This window comes from Carcharhinus amblyrhynchos, chromosome 4 (assembly GCF_965287045.1).
Source record: "Carcharhinus amblyrhynchos chromosome 4, sCarAmb.v2.hapA, whole genome shotgun sequence".
Classification (NCBI taxonomy): domain Eukaryota; kingdom Metazoa; phylum Chordata; class Chondrichthyes; order Carcharhiniformes; family Carcharhinidae; genus Carcharhinus; species Carcharhinus amblyrhynchos.
This window is the reverse complement of record NC_137327.1, coordinates 112872790-112889764: the sequence shown is the minus strand read 5'-3', so window position 1 is coordinate 112889764 and position 16975 is coordinate 112872790. Positions and strand designations below refer to the sequence as shown.

At 42.5% G+C, this 16975-nt stretch overlaps 1 protein-coding gene across 2 annotated transcripts in view; it reads right to left on the bottom strand.

The window, feature by feature from the left end:
* Positions 1 to 16781, bottom strand: part of LOC145342292 (fatty-acid amide hydrolase 2-like) — a 38571-nt gene extending 21790 nt beyond the window's left edge. For both annotated transcript variants that reach the window (XM_080187735.1, XM_080187736.1), the window contains exons 1-4: positions 16541 to 16781; positions 10786 to 10868; positions 9834 to 9970; positions 8699 to 8908 (exon numbers count right to left, since the gene is read on the bottom strand). In XM_080187735.1, the coding sequence (XP_080043861.1) occupies positions 8699 to 8908; positions 9834 to 9970; positions 10786 to 10868; positions 16541 to 16726 (616 nt within the window). In that variant the 5' untranslated portion in view covers positions 16727 to 16781. The remainder of the gene's footprint in view (positions 1 to 8698; positions 8909 to 9833; positions 9971 to 10785; positions 10869 to 16540) is intronic.
* Positions 16782 to 16975: the final 194 nt, after the last annotated feature.

Sequence of the window (16975 nt, the reverse complement as noted above, 5' to 3'; positions counted from 1 at the left end):
GATTGTTGTCCAGATCCTGCTGCATATGGACAGGGACTGCTTCAGTACTCAAGGAGTTGCAAATGCCCCACTTCTGAGCCTATGATGGAAAGGTCATTGATGAAACAGCTGATGGTGATTGGGCCAAGGACATTACCCTGGTGTATTCCTGCAGCAATGTCTTGGGAGTGAGATCATTGACCTCTAACAATCATAAGCATTTTCCTTTGGGCAAGATATGATTCCAGTGGAGAGTTCCACCCGATGCTCAGAGGTCAGTTTTGCAAGGGCTCCTTAATGACACATGCAGTCCAATGCTGTCTGGATATCAATGGCAGTCAATTTCACTTCCCTGCTTGAGTTCAGCTCTTCTGTTCATTTTTGGACCAAGACTGTAATGAGGTCAGCAGCGGAGTGGCCCTTGAAGAACCTAAACTGAGTATTAGTGAGCACGTTGTTGCTTTCTAAGTGATACTTTACTGTACTGTTGACAACCCCTTCCATCTCTTTGTTGAACTTGTGAAAATTCTGTTGTAAAAGATCACACTAAGTAAGGAAACAGTAAAAATTGTGTCCTTCAAGATGGGGCAGAAGGCAGCACAGAAGAACAAGAAAATTTGTCAAATTGTCATTTTACGAACAGATAAACAGAAGACCATTTATTGTTTTGAACATATGCCACCATTCAATGAAGCCACGATAGATTTGCAACCCAACTTCACATACCCACCTTTGCCTCATATCCCTTAATACTTCTGATTAACAAAACTCTATTTGACTTGATTTATTGACACTTGGACTGGGATATAATGAAAAGTACTGTTTCTTGCACGCTACAGGGAAAACATACTCTTCAAGCATAAAAGTACGTGGGGAAAAGGATATGGTATAGTTGCAGTTACAGATAGGGTGAAAAGAAAGATCAGTTTAATATATGATAGAACCATTCAATATTCTTATGACAGCAGGGAAGAAGCTGTTCTTGAGTCTGTTGGTACATGTTCTCAGATTTTTGTATCTTTTTTCTAATGGAAGAAGGTGGAAGAGAGTATATCCGGGGTGCCTGGGGTCCTTGGTTATGCTGGCTGCTTTTCTGAGGCAGCGGGAAGTGTAGACGGAGCCATGGATGGGCCACTGATTTGAGTGATGGACTGGGCTACATTCACACCCTTTGTAGTTTCTTGCAATCTTGGTCAGAGCAGGAGCCATAACAAGCTCTGATAAATCCAGATAAGATGCTTTCTATGCTACATCTGTAAAAACTGACAAGAGTCGTAATGAAAATGCCAAATTCCCTTAGCCTTCTGAGAAAGTAGAGGCATTGGTGAGCTTTCTTAAGTTTAGTGTTGACATGGAGATCCAGGACTGATTGTTGTGATCTGAATACCTTGCACTTTTGACTACCTCCACTTCATCATTGTTGATGTAGACAAGGGCATGTCCTCCTCATCCTGAAGTCGATGACTATCTCCTTCATTTTACCGACATTGAGGGAGAGATTGTCATTACACCATTTCACCAATTTTTGTATTTCTTTCCTGTACTCCATCTTTTTGTTTGGGATCCAACCCACTACAGTGGTGTCATCAGCAAACATGAAAATGCAGTTGGAGCAAAATGGACGTGGAGGAGGTATCCTTACTTATTCTTACTGATTATGGTCTGTGGATTAGGAAGTGGAGTAAAGTTGCAAAGGGAGGAGCAGAGTCTAGGCCACGGAGTTTGGAGATAAGTTTTGATGGAATTACGGTATTGAAGGCTGGGTTGCAATCAATAAATAGAAATCTGATATAAGTGTCTTTGTTATCCAGGTATTCCAGGGTAGAATGTAGGGTCAGGGAGATAATGGCTGCTGTGGACCTGTTACGCAGTAGGCAAATTGTGATGGGTGCAGACAATCTGTTGATGTGTGCCATGACTAACCTTTCAAAGCACTTGATAATGATGGATGTCAGGGGCAACGTAGTCATTAAGGCACACCTCCTGGCTTTTCTTTGGCACAGGGATGATGGTAGTCTTCTTGAAGCAGGTAGGAACCTTAATTTGAGTAAGGAGAGGTTAAAGGTGTACGCAAATACACCCGCCAGCTAATTTGCACAGCATCTAAGTGCAACATAAAATCTGGTCGGTACTGAGACTGCTGAATTTCCTCAAATTTTAAATCAGGTATTCAATAAAATCAGGCAAGACATCATTTCTCTGACTTCATTAGTAAGTGTGTAGAAGACTGCGTGCCAAAGAAGCAAATCCTTGTGTTCCCCAACCGGAAACCATGGATAAACAGGGATATCCGTTGCTTGTTGAAATCCAGGTCTGAGGCATTCAGGTCAGGTGATACTGACCTATACAAGAAAGCCAGACGCAATCTAAGAAGGTCCACCAAAGATGGCAAAAGACAGTACCGGACCAAGCTAGAATCCCAACTAGCCACACCGACCCCCACCGACTATGGCAAGGTCTTGCAAGACATAACAGGCTACAAGACGAAGGCATGTAAAATCACTGGCTCCAACACACCCTGCCCTTTTGAAGTCAATGCATTCTAAGCCAGTTTTGAGCAAGAGGTCAGCCAGAACATGCCCTTCACCCTGGAAGCCCTGGATGAACCTGTATCTGGAGTCACCATTGCAGATGTCAGAGCAGCCTTCTCAAAGGTCAACCCGCGTAAAGTAACTGGTCCTAATGGGGACCCAGACGAGCACTCAGATCCTGCGCAGATCAACTGGCAGGGGTATTCAGAAACATCTTCAACCTCTCTTTACACCAATCTGATGTCCTATCTGCTTCAAGAAGACAACCATCATCCCGCTACCACTGGGGCCACTGGGCATGCGCAGAAACCAACTGGTTTCAGCCTCCCTGGTGGGAATAGGCCCCGTTCCATGAAATCGAATGAGATTCACTCTGGTGGCCTCTGCAGTGAACTCCCAGTGAAAAAAGCAGCATGAACTACTCCAGTTTGCCCGCAAATTCAACACTCAGAATTTCTTTGGGAGACTTCCAATGTTTGAATGTTTGAAAATCAGACATTTTGGAAAATGGATGTATGAGTGCTGCCCCCTGCGGGTGAGGTTGTAATATGATATTGGTTAGAGATTTTCCATAATGCGATGACGGGGGCCTGAAAAACCAAGCAGCATGCCTTAATGATTGTCGGCCGGTGGCTCTGACATCCGTCATTATGAAGTGCTTCCAAAGACTAGTCATGGCATGAATCAATTCCAGCCTCCCAGGCTACCTGGATCCACTACAGTTTGCCTACCACTGCAACAGGTCCACAGCAGATGGCATCTCCCTGGCCCTGCACTCAACACTGGAACACCTCGATAACAAGGACATCTATGTCAAACTATTTGTCTACAGCTCAGCCTTCAACACTATTATTCCCATAAAACTTATCTCCAAACTCTGTGGCTTGGGCCTTGGCACCTCCCTCTGCGACTGGATCCTGAACTTCCTAACTCACAGACCACAATCAGTAAGGATAGGCAACAACACCTTCTCCATGATCATCTTCAACACTGGTGCCCCACAAGGCTGTGTTCTGAGCCCCCTACAATACTCCTTATACATGTATGACTCTGTGGCCAAATTCCCCTCCAATTTGATTTTCAAGTTTGCTGACTACACCACTCTAGTGGGTCGGATCTCAAAGAATGATGAGACAGAGTACAGGAATGAGAGAGAATCTGGTGAACTGGTGCGGCAACAATAATCTCTTCTGTCAACAAAATGAAGGAGATTGTCATCGACTTCAGGAAGCAAAAAGGAGAACACGCCCGTCTACATCAACGGGGACAAAGTAGAAAGAGTCGAGACCAACTTTTACAGATGCACCATAGAAAACATTCTTTCTGGTTGTATCACAACTTGATATGGCTCCTGCTCTGCCCAAGACCACAAGGAACTACAAAAAGTTGTGAATGTAGCCCAATCCATTAACTCTGTCTACACTTCCTGCTGCCTCAGCAAAGCAGCCAGCGTAATTAAAGACCCCACGCACCCCGGACACTGTCTCTTCCACCTTCTTCCTTCGGGAAAAAGATACAAAAGTCTGAGGTCACGTACCAGTCGATTCAAGAACAGCTTCTTCCCTGCTGCTGTCAGACTTTTGAATGGACCTACCTAGCATTAAGTTGATCTTTCTCTACACCCTAGCTATGACTGTAACACTACATTCTGCACTCTCTAGTTTCCTTCTCCATGAACGGTATGTTTTGTCAGTATAGCACGCAAGAAACAATACTTTTCACTGTATGTTAATATATGTGACAATAATAAATCAAATTTTTACCAGCAAACGATGACCCAATTTTTCACAGGCTTTACCCATCAACCTGATGGTCAAGTTTTTTCAGGCACTGTTGGATGCTCCTTGGAGTCTGCTATGCTAATTTAATGGGACAGGTTGGTTACAGAACAGGTTTCTAGTAGCAAGGTAACAGGCTCAGAAGGGGCATGGAGGATAGTACTATTGCCCTCCACAGATCACCAGGGGCTTTCATATGCCACTGACAGCCAACCAATCTGATTTCCCATCCCAGCATTGTGGCGGATGACTAAGGAGTGCTCAAGGCAGGTTTCACAAAGTTCCTCTGTTTGCAGTAGATGCACTACAGTGATACATGAGGGAATGAGCCATTCCCAACCCAAATCAGATGAATGATACAGGAGCGAGAGTTGCCCAACCACAGGCCCCCATTATCGCATGAAAGAGAAATCTCTAACCAACATAATATTACAAACTCACCCGCAGAGGGCAGAACTCATATCCATTTACAAAAATGTCTGACTTTCAAACAGCTGGATTTTGGACATCATGGGTGGAATTCTCCCAAAGAAATTCTAAGTGTTGAATTTGCAGGCAAACTGGAGTAATTCATGCTGCTTTTTTCACAGGGAGTTTACTGCAGAGGCCATCAGAGTGAATCTCATTAGATTTCAGAGGACGGGGCCTATTCCCACCTGGGAGGCTGAAACCAGCTGGCTTCTGCACATGCCCAGTGGCCCCGAACGGTCAGCCTCCCTCTTGCCCATGAGCCCTGCAGTGCTGCCTTCCCCCAACCCGCCACAGTGTGATGCACCACCCTCTCTAACCATTCCAGAGCCAGTCTCAATCATCAACCCTCCTCCGTCCCGGACCGCCCTGACATCCAACCCCACCACCCCCTCCACCTAACTGCAGTGCAGACACTAACCCCCCCACCCCCCTGCAGTGCAGATATCCCCCCAAACCCCCCTGCAATGCAGACACCCCCCCTCCCCAAAACCCTCCCTCCCACTCCTACAGGCAGATTGCCCCTTAACTGCCGACTGCTGGCCTCCCTCCTGCCCCATTGATCCCAATGGCACAGTGGCAGTGGGACCCCCACTAATAACCGCCTAGGCCCTGCCCCTTGGCACTGCCTCATGCCTGACAGCTAGTATCAAGGTGCCCCTGGGCATGGGTACTTTGCACTGCTAAGGAGCCCAAGTCCAGAGGGTAAACTCCCTCACCGCATGACACCCTGGGGGTGGCACCAAAAATCCATTGCTGCGAGATATATTTGCAGCGGGAGCACATGCATGAATCCTGCGTGTGCCTGGCCTCGAGATTCTCCCACTCCACTGCACTATAAAATTAGTACTGCGGGGTGGGAGAATGACCTCCTTTACCTGCATAGCTCAATCACAACTTCTACCCCTTGAATGCTAATAATCTGGATATAAAGGCTTGCATTCCATTTGGCTTTTTAATTATTCGCTGTACCAGTTATGACAATTCAGTGAGCAATGTATATGAACATACAAATCTCTTTGGACTTCCACTGTCTCTAACTTTTCCCTATTTATAAAGTACTCTAGTTCAATTGATTTTACATTCAAAGTGGATGACCATCATTTGCCGACATTGAAAATGATAATTTCCCAAAGCTCTGTCAATTCACAATCCATCAATATCTTTTGTATAATTTCCATCTATAATACGTATAAAGCTGCCTTTTAGTATCACCGGCAATTTCAATACACAATCTATCATCGAAATCATACGTAAATTTGGTAAACAGCAGAGACCCCAAGACACATCCTTATGGGACATCAAGAGCCACATCTTGTCAACTAGAGAATTGGTCCATTATCCCTACTCTGCTTCCTGACTCTCATCCAATTTTCTAACCAGGTCAATAACTGGGCTTAAATTCCATGCTACAGCTTTATCAAATGCCTTTGGGACAACCATGTAAATAATATCAATTGACCTTCACCCATCCATTATTCTAGTCACCTATTCAAAATTCAATTGGGTTTGTCAGACACTATCTATCCTGGACAAATACATCCTGGACAAAGCTGGCGCTTTAAGCTTTTCCAATAACAGATGGTATTACAACTGTGGCTAGCTGAATAGCTTTTGGACAACTGGTACAAGCCAAATGGTTTATTTCTGTGCTGCAATCATTTTATGATTCCATAAATGTGCCACTTACATTTTCCCAGTTTAATCCATAAATTTTCATTAAAAGTCTGTATTCTAGAACCAGAACATTATTTTATTTTATGAACGTACATTCAAAGTTTTAGTATTGGGCAAACTTTCCATTTAAAGCATTTAGTGTTGGTATCCAGGAGTCCCAAAGTTAAACAAAATGTTATTTGGTTCAGATTGAAACATAAGAGATTCTGAGGGGTCTTGACAGGGTGGATGTTGAAAGGATGTTACCTCTTGTGGGAGGATCTAGAACTAGGAGTCACTGCTAAAAAATAAGAGGTCACCCACTTAAAAGAGAAATGAGGCAAAATGCTTTCTCTCAGAAATTCAGGAGTCTTTGGAACTCTCTTCCTGAGAAGCTACAGAAGCAGTGTCTGAACATTTTTAAGGCAGATATGGGTAGATTCTTGATAATTAAGAGTGGGTGATAGGTTATTGGAAAAAGGCAGGATGCAGATTTGAGGTTACTATCGGATCAGCCATGATCTCATTAAATAGTGCAGCAGGTTCAATGGGCCAAAAGGCCTACTCCTGCTTCTTGTTTGTATGATCGAAGAGCAAGGGTCCCTCTATTTCAGTCAATATCAAATGCAAATTATGGACACTTGAGGGAACACTTCAAAAAGTGATCATTACCAGGAAGCTGAATATTCTGATAATACATTTTTAATTCCAGCAACCCAGCCACTGATGAAGGCAAGCCAGCATGCATCAGTGCTGGGACCCAAACCAGATAGAGAGAGGATAAACTGCAGTAAGAGTATCCACTGTAAAAACGACTTGGCAAATCTAAAAACATCGTTAAAGGAAGGAATGGTCAACCAGCATTGTTGTGACCAACATAATGTGTGGAAAAGCTGAGAGAAAGAGTATTAGCATTCCAAACACAATTTTGATGTCAATACTAGTTTTATAAAGGCTTTCTAAATTAGTAGTTATGATTATCTTTTGGCCACTTACTACATCTTCTCAAAGTTTTAGGACAAATGGTCTACAGGGGTATGCAAATACTTGTGTTGGGTTCATTAGAGGATTTGAAGTCACTGTTCTACTCTGCTGTGAATAATATTCATGAAAAGATCAGCATGTATTGCATGTTTGATATTTCTATTTTGGACACTGGCCACCCTGTGATCACTTGAGTGAAACAGTAATTTCTGCATTTTTTGGTATTGTGAGCTTTGGCAACAGGATGTGGATAGAGAATGTCAATTTTGGACATTTAAAATAAGCAGATAGGAGGAAATTTATGATCAGTCTGAATTGGATTTGAATTCAGGTTGCGGGAATGAAGTGCAGTGTCTATCCTTTAGGTTTTCATAACAAGGTCATCAGATTTATTTCATGAAATATCTGTACATGTTGACTTTATAGCAGCATTCTCTGTTTTTCTTTTAACCAAAAGATAGAGAATCTGGTAAACTGGTGTGACTGCAATTATCTCTCCTTCAGTGTCAACAAAACGAAGGAGATTGTCATCGACTTCAAGAAGCGTAGTGGAGAACGTGCCCCTGTCCACATCAATTAAAATGGTGGCGGGCTTCAGGTTTTTAGGTGTCCAGATCACCAACAATCTGTCCTGGTCCCTCCATGCCGATACTATAGTTAAGAAAGCCCACAAACGCCTCTACTTTCTCAGAAGGCTAAGGAAATTTGGCATCTCACCAACTTTTAAAGATGCACCATAGAAAGCATTCTTTCCGGTTGTATCACAGCTTAGTATGGTCCCTGTTTTGCTCAAGACCGCAAGAAATTACAAAAGGTCATGAATGCAGCCCAATCCATCACGCAACCAGTCTCACCATTCATTGACTTTCTCTACATGTCCTGCTCTCTCAGAAAAGCAGCTGCCAGCATAATTAAGGACGCACTCAACATTCTTTCTTCCACCTTCTTCCATCGAGAAAAAGGTACAAAAGTCTGAGATCACTTCTTCCCTGCTGCCATCAGACTTCTGAATGGATTTATCTTGCATTAAGTTGATCTTTCTCTAGATCCTAGCTATGACTGTAAAACTACATTCTGCACTCTCTCTTTCTCCTTTTCTATGAACTCTCTGTTTTTCTATGAACAGTATGCTTTGTCTTTATAGCGTGCAAGAAACAATACTTTTCACTGTATACAAATACATGTGACGATAATAATTGAAATCAAAAGTTAGGACATCTCCCACAAAACTGAGGGCACACAGTCCTGTATCATTACGAAGAATGACAATAAAATTGTTTTATTTTGTAGCTTGATGCTTACCTGAGCTTCCACCTACAATGCGATCCACATTGTATGGATTTCTAGTTGTTCCATACAAATTGTTGCTAGATTCATACCACATACACAGTTCACTACAGTTTGTAACTCCTAATGGAATAGCACCAGCTTTTCGGAGATTAGTCACAACAGGAGCATCTGTTAGGGCAATCACATCCTTACGGCTTACAAGGCCAGATGAATTGGGTGAACCTGGGGGTGGGATGACAGAGCGAAGTATAAAATAAATATCACATGCAAACAATAACATAGCTGTAAACTGAGCAGGCTGAGATGAATTGCCACTTAGACAAGTACATTATGGACAATAAAACGTTTTTCCAAATTTTTCATTAACTTTTCTAGAATATTATTAAAACGTGTTGTCAGTTCACTGATCCAATGGAAACCACAGACATAATTTCCCTTTCAATTTTTTAAATAAAGGAATAATGTATTTTATGAAACTCTCGATAGAAAATCAGATAGTTGCATATTCTTGCGCCACATGGGAGCACGAGACTTTGTTTTTAAAACACCTAAAAAAAAACCCAAGTAGAACACTACCAAATACCCTGTCTGCAACCTGAAGCTGATTGACCATTCTCCGTGGTGGATAATTTTTCTTTCGCATTCTTTTTCAATACTCAACTAGATACTGGTACAACAAGGTGAAAAGGAGAAAATCCTGGAAAAGGAAGGGGATGGAGAATGGCAAGGGAAGGAAGATGAGGACAGTGTGTTTAGAATTTCAGCCAAGACTTTTCCAACCACAGTCAGCATTACCCAACACTATAGAGTTCAAATAATATCTGGTCAAAGGGTGCAGATTTCCTAAAAATAACAGGCTTACGCACAGTGCCTTAAACAAACAGCCATAAAATGGAGGAATGGACTTTTGCACAGCTGGTAGGCTGAACATAGGGGTGGCAATAATGGATAATGGACTGTACATTTGAACCTGGGAGAATGACTTGATTTAATTCCATATAAAAGGACAGCATTACATATGGAAGAGCAGTAACATTTCAGCTCCACGTAAGGTGAAGGATAAAATAAAGGGATTTTTTGTTTACCTAAACTAAAAGGTATCATCATGATGATAGAAAATGGTGACCGTTTAAGTGCACTAGCATACCTTCTAATGCAATTGCCTCTTTGACTGTGAAAGGAACACCAAGGTAAGGAACAGTCTCCTCCAGTGACTTCTCATCTTCACCCCCTTCAGCTAGCCTGTTATCCACCTGCTGGGCTTCTTTCAAAGCAACTGTAAACCTATAATAGTAACGAGAATTATATGGGTTGGGGGAAAAAAATACAATATTAAAACTTTATGACATGAAAGTCAAAATCATAGCTTTACAAAAATCATCTTTGAAGGCAAATAAAAATCCTTAATTTGTTCAGGGGATTAATATACATGAACTGAAACCAAAATGTAGTTTTACCCTTGAAACAAATACAATAACCATCCTTTATATTTAAAGCAAATATACAAACATTCTGATACACATTAAATAGTTTACATGGTGGGCCCAATTTGTAAGAGAGCCTGTAAACAGTTGGACGGATGGTAGCTGGATTGTGGAAGAAATTGAATACAGGGGTTATAATCTGAGGTTTATGAGAGCATTCAGAGGAAGAGATAAATATTGAAAATACCAAAGAGCATGACGTAAATAGGAAATAGCATAGTGCAGGCAGAGAAGAAATGGAGCCCGAGAGTCTCAACTACAAGATAAAAGCCACAGTAGTATATTATTTGATCAATGTTTCTCCCATTCCTTTCTGAGGGCATTTGGAAGATACAGTTCCAGGCATTCTCCAGTGCCTGACGCAAGTGGCCATTCAACAGTGAGCATCAGTAAGTTATTTGTTTACAAGAGACATTACAGCTAACTGTGCTCGTTAGCCAATATCTGTGTCACAGAGACACATGCAAAGATGATCTGTTACTGTTCACCCCAACATGGCAGGCTGAGATCTAATGCAGCACTTCAACCATGTTGTGTTTAAGACAAGCAGATGATGACCACTGACAACAATATTGCATAATCTTGAGCAAATTGTGCACAAAATGAACTTCTCACCTCTCTGCCACAACAGCATTGATTATGGGATTGACATCTCTGATTCTGCTGATATATTCTTGTACTACATCCACACACTTCACCTAAAATTAATTGTAAGAGATGATTTGTTAAACAAAGAACATAGTTCATATCATTAATCCATAAGTGTGACAATAGTGTGGCTTTAAGAAATGCATTTTAATACATTTCTCTTCAGGATGTCTTGAGTGGTCCCTGGCATTTTGTTGGAGCCGTTTTGCCTGTAGCCGGTGTCCTCTATTGTTACTGAAGTACTATAATTGACACCATGTTTCTAATAATCTGAACTATTGCAGTATTCTGTTGTTTTTGTGTTCCCCTGGGATTGCAGAGTAGAGCTTGATTGGAATCACTGACAGGTCCGGTCATATGACTGGGGACTAGACTTTCACAGAGAATTCCAGCTTCGTTGCTGTTTGGAGTTCTTTTGTTCTCCTTTCTGGAATTGGAGATTCTGCTGTCTGAACATAAGAACATAAGAAATAGGAGCAGGAGTAGGCCATCTAGCCCCTCGAGCCTGCCCCGTCATTCAACAAGATCATGGCTGATCTGAAGTGGCTCAGTTCCACTTTCCCGCTTTCTCCCGATAACCCTTAATCCCCTTGCCTACCAAAAACCTATCTACCCGCGTCTTAAATATATTTAGTGAGGTAGCCTCCACCACTTCAACAGGCAGAGAATTCCAGAGAGTCACCACCCTTTGAGTGAAGAAGTTCCTCCTCAACTCTGTTCTAAACTGCCCCCGCCCCCCCTTATCTTGAGGCTGTGCCCTCTAGTCCTGCTGTCCTTTCTGAGCGGGAAGAACCTCTCCACCTCTACCCTATCCATCCCTTTCATCATCTTATACGTCTCAATGAGATCTCCCCTCATCCTTCTAAACTCTAATGAGTACAAGCCCAGTCTATTCAGCCTCTCCTCATAGCTCAACCCCCTCAACTCCAGTATCAGCCTAGTGAAGTCTGGCTGTTTCTGTTTTGGAAGCTTCAGAGAGGTACTGAAAACTAGAAATCTAGTATTACGTGAGCATACTCATTTCAGTGCTAATTCTGAAGCAGGGTATATGTCTACGGGGTGTTGCTTTTAAATTGGAACAACAGAGATAGCTAGTTCTTAACTATACTGTGTCATATTTAAGTCTTCCAATTGGCAAAAGTTGTTTTTTTTTGCTATATTTTAACTGTGCTCTTAAATAAACTTTGTTTGATAAAAGCTTCCTGGTGAACCACTTGAATCATACCTGGAGTGAAACACCTTATGCTTACCAATGCCAAAATCAAATGTAAACCTTGGGGTATGTGTTAACTACACAAAACATCTTGGAGTTTCTGGCCTGGGCCTTAACAGGTGTCAGAAATTCCAGAAAATTATAACAGACCTAGACAGAAAAAAAACAAACATTCTGGTTGGTTATTTTCTTCTTATGATGGAGGGGGGAGATCATGGACTGTTATAGAACATGCCATTTGTCTCATTAAGTCTTTGTTGGGAGTGGCATTAGTCCACTAACCAAATCTAAACACATACTATATTCTGATATTTCATTTATCATGGCTACCCTTTTCAATTTGTGGACTTTAAGAATATGTCATATAACTCACACAAGTACATTAGTTTCTCACTCCATTGTATGTACCACAGAAGAAAACAAGACAGCTAAAAATGCAAACAAAAGACAGCAGAAATGCTAATTTCACTTCAATGTTGCAACATTGTGCCTATAGACAAGAAAATAAAATGTCTCCTTATATCACAACTGTTTGAAAAGGAAAGAGATGCAATGAGAATAATTATCTAGATTGGTGCTGTATGGCATTGCTGGACAAGTATTGGAAACACATTAAAGTAATAACCACTAATCACAAAATGATAAATGGGAAACCATTGCAAACACAGCACAACACTAGATTTGTAGAAAAATCATGGAAATAATTTTCCACTAAGTCCAGTAATAAAGTAAACAATAAACTTCTATGCTCTCATAGATGAATTGTGTTTAATGCAGTTAATACAATAGAACCCAATGAATAATAACACTAGAAAATGATACTGAAAATATATTCATAAGTCCATGTTAAAATTTTACAAACACTGCTAACTGACTGGTTCAGTTTTCCCTTTAGCAGATCAATGCAAAATTTTAACATGGGCCGGTCTTTTGGGTGGGCCAAACAAGTAAACTAACTTAAATTACGTTCGGACAAAGAAAAAGGGGGCAGTTCCCCAAAAGGAGGGGGAACGGCCCGAACAGAAACAAAAGGTACAAAGGAAACTTAAGACACGTCAAATCAAAATGTGACTATCGGGGTCTATAAGGCACCTCAGCCCCTGCGGTGCCCAACGGGCATGGAAGGCCTCGACAGTGCCCGCGGACACTGCGTGCTCCCTCTCCAGGGACACCCGGCCGCGAACGTAGCCGCGGTAGAGGGGCAGGCAGTCGGGACGGACGGCCCCGTCGATCGCCCGCTGCCTGGACCTGTTGATGGCGCGTTTTGCCAGGCCCAGGAGCAGGTTCACGAGGAGGTCGGCATCCCGACCCTCCCCTCTCTGCACCGGGTGTCCGTAGATCAGGAGCGTGGGACTGAAATGCAAACAGAACATCGATAAAAGGTTCTTCAGAAAATCGAAGAGTTTTCTAGCAGTCTCTCTTCATTTAAATATTTTTTTTTTCAATTCTTCCTACCAGATTCCCCAATACTATATTTATCTGTCACCTTGACATACAATCACTTAACCAACAGCCTATTTATATTATTCTCATAGCTTATTATATCATACTTAGCTTTCTAATATTGCAAACTTGGAAGTTACACTCAATTCCTTTATCTATGTCATTGATATCGATATACAGTTTAAAAATAGATTGGTTCCATCAGGCTCCAGTCCTGTGTTAGATCTGTTCTGATAACTGTAGCAAGAAGTCAGTGAGTGGTTGGTTGGTTGGGCGGGCAGGCGGGCAGGGGTGAGGTGGTGGTGGTGGTGGTGGTGGAGGAGAGGAGACTTGAATGATCTTTCTGGTGAAGTAACAAGTTGGCATTGGTTAAAACACTTATGGCATGTTCACTACTTTTGAGTTTCAGAAACTAGAAAAATATTAGAAACACACTGATTCACATTTCAGATATAACCCTTTATCAAAATCGGATACTGCAAAATAAGCAAATATTTTCTTCCAAAATCTCCTCCAATTTTATGCCAGGGATCCTTGGTGCAAAGCTGCTTCTGAACTCAGAGTCTTCAGTGTCTACCAAATCCTGCTACCTCCCAAGACCTTGCTTTGCATTTCTAAATGGGTTGCTTCCTAGTCATTGACTCATGTTGTAGCCAGCACAAGGGGACTGGCCTCCAGGCTAATTCCAATCTGCATCTGGACCAGCTAATCCACTCCGCTTAACAATGAACTGATCTGTCTGACTGAACACCACTAATCGACCTTGTACCTCATCAACACCAGTTGCAAACAATTGGATGGATCAGATTGTAATTGTGGCGACTCAGGACTAAACAAAAGTCAGGATTGACAATAGCCCCACCTCCTTCTCCCAAAGGCATTTAGGACCAAACAAACAAGGTGGATGGGCAAAGCGAGGGCCCACGGCAAAGAGTGGTTGAAGAAAATGTTTTTGAAGCAGTATGGAAATAGATCCTGCAATGGGGGTGCAAGCCATGGAGTAAGAGACAAGTCAACTTCATTAACTAGAATAATCTATAATAGGCACAATATAACTCCTGAGCAAATCCCCAGGACTGGGAATATTTGATTTGTGGGCACTGCTTATTTTTTAGGCGTGTGACCAGATGACTGGTCTATGTCCATTAGGACTGATGGCATGAGGTTATCTGAAAATAACTGCAAGTACATAACACCGTGTTTGGCAAAGCCACACAGTCAACACATTGCAGCCAGGGGGAGGCATGCTGCACACACACACATCCTGCTCTGACAGAATCAGTAGCAAGTTTGTTCTCTTCCTGTTTTGGCATTTAGAAGCTCAGATGTATTTTGTTCTTTTTAAAATGGTTAAAGTGCATTATATTTCAAATAAACATGATGGAAAAAATATCCCCCCCAAAAAAAGGCTGAAATTTCTCTTCCCTGCCAAAGCACACAGCCTATTTCACATTGGACACTTCCTGTCTCCCAGATAACCAAATGCGCAGGAAGAGGCTGCAGCAACTCTAGCTCCAAGGTCACTGCGGCTCATCCACATTATTCAGAGCCTTGTGGATAGCACATTTATAGATGTGGCCATCCCCCAGCTTAAGGAGAATTTGTGACCACCAGATACTCAAGAAGAAACAGGCAGGTGTCCCCCTGGGTGATTCTAATCCTTTAACCAGCATTCAGTTCAGCATTGTTCATTGAATTCAAATTTCACCAGCTGCTCTGATGAGATGTTAACTCATATCCCAGAGAATTAGCCTCTCTATTTCTAGTCCAGTGTGGTATACTAGCACCCAACATTGCAAATGTTCAAAAGAGTTAGGAAGGCTAATTAAGGAAAACATTCATAGATTTGTTATGGGCAAACCATGTTTAACTAACTTACTGTTTTGATGAGGTAATAAAGACAACCAATTGTGCAATGTTGCTGGTGTGGATAGGCTGGAGAAGTTGAGGCAGTTTTCCTTGGAGACAAGACAATTGAGAGAAAATTTGATTGAGATATTTAAAATCAAAAAAGTCTGGATGGAGTAAATAGGAAGAAACTATTCCCACTGGCAGAAGGATGGAGAACAAGAGGGTGAGGATTGAAGGTAATTGGCAAAAGAAGCAATGGTGACACTTGGACAACCATTTTTACATAGTAAGCGGTTAGGATGTGGAACATACAGCCTGAAAAATAAAGATTCTTTCTGGTTGTATCACAGCTTGTATGGCTCTTGCTCTACCCAAGACTGCAAGAAACTACAAAAAGGTCGTGAATGTAGCCCAATCCATCACACAAACTAGCCTCCCATCACTGATTCTGTCTACAATTCCCACTGCCTTGGCAAAGCAGCCAGCATAATTAAGGACTCCGCATACCCCAGATATTCTCTCTTCCACCTTCTTGAATCGGGAAAGGTTTGAGGTCATGTACCAACCGACTCAAGAACAGCTTCTTCCCTGCTGCCATCAGACTTTTGAACGGACCTACCTTGCATTAAATTGATCTTTTTCTACACCCTACCTATGACTATAACACTACATTCTGCACTCTCTTGTTTCCTTCTCTATGAATGGTATGCCTTGAATAGCACACAAGAAACAATACTTTTCACTGTATGCTAATACATGTAACAATAGTAAATCAAATCAAATGTTAAGGAAAATCACAAGGGAATAATACCAAATGAATTATCTTCCCCAGACAGCAACAGAGGTTGGGTCATTGGAGTCAATCAAGGCAGAATTAGGGAGTCAATGGTTGCATCAATGTGGTACAGATGCAAGGTGGAGGTGAGACACAACCAGATCTGCCAATATCTTATTGAATAGATCAGCAGGCTCAAAAGACTGAATGGTCTACCTCTACTCCTAAGTTCTATGTTCCTATAAATGGCTCCTTCAGAAAGCTGCCACGGACACAATGGGCCGAATGGCCTCCTCTATGTTGCAACGAATCAATGATTCAAATACTGCAAACCCTCTAATGAATCCGTGACAATTTGCAAGTTACTTGTGAATAAACGTGTATATTGATAATGATGCGATTATTTGTCCATCAGAAGGCTCATTTCCGCGTTTCGGTACCTGTCTTTGCCGGATCCTACGGGCTAACTCTACCCCGGATAGTAGCAGAAGGGGCCGAACAGCCGGCGGCACCGGCCGCACATTCCGGGGTCCAAAGGACTGCACGAGCGAGAGGAGGGCGATCAGGAGGCGCGAGGCGGTGCGCAGCAACAATGCGAGGCTGCGCTCGAGCAACGACCGGGACATGACTCGCGACACAACACCCGGCTTCAAACAACAATCCAGCAACGGCCAGAGGGCGATGCGCGGAAGCCAACGGACAGCCGGGAGGCGGGGCTTCTCTGGGGGGCGGGGCGCGTGCTTACATGCGACAATCTTTTCCTTTAAACGTCGCTCCTACCTCTTCCCCCTTCTTATCCTCTCCTTTCCTATTCCTCCTCCCCACTTCTCCCCCCGCTCCCCACCTCTCCCCCCTTTCCCCCATCTCTCCCCCCT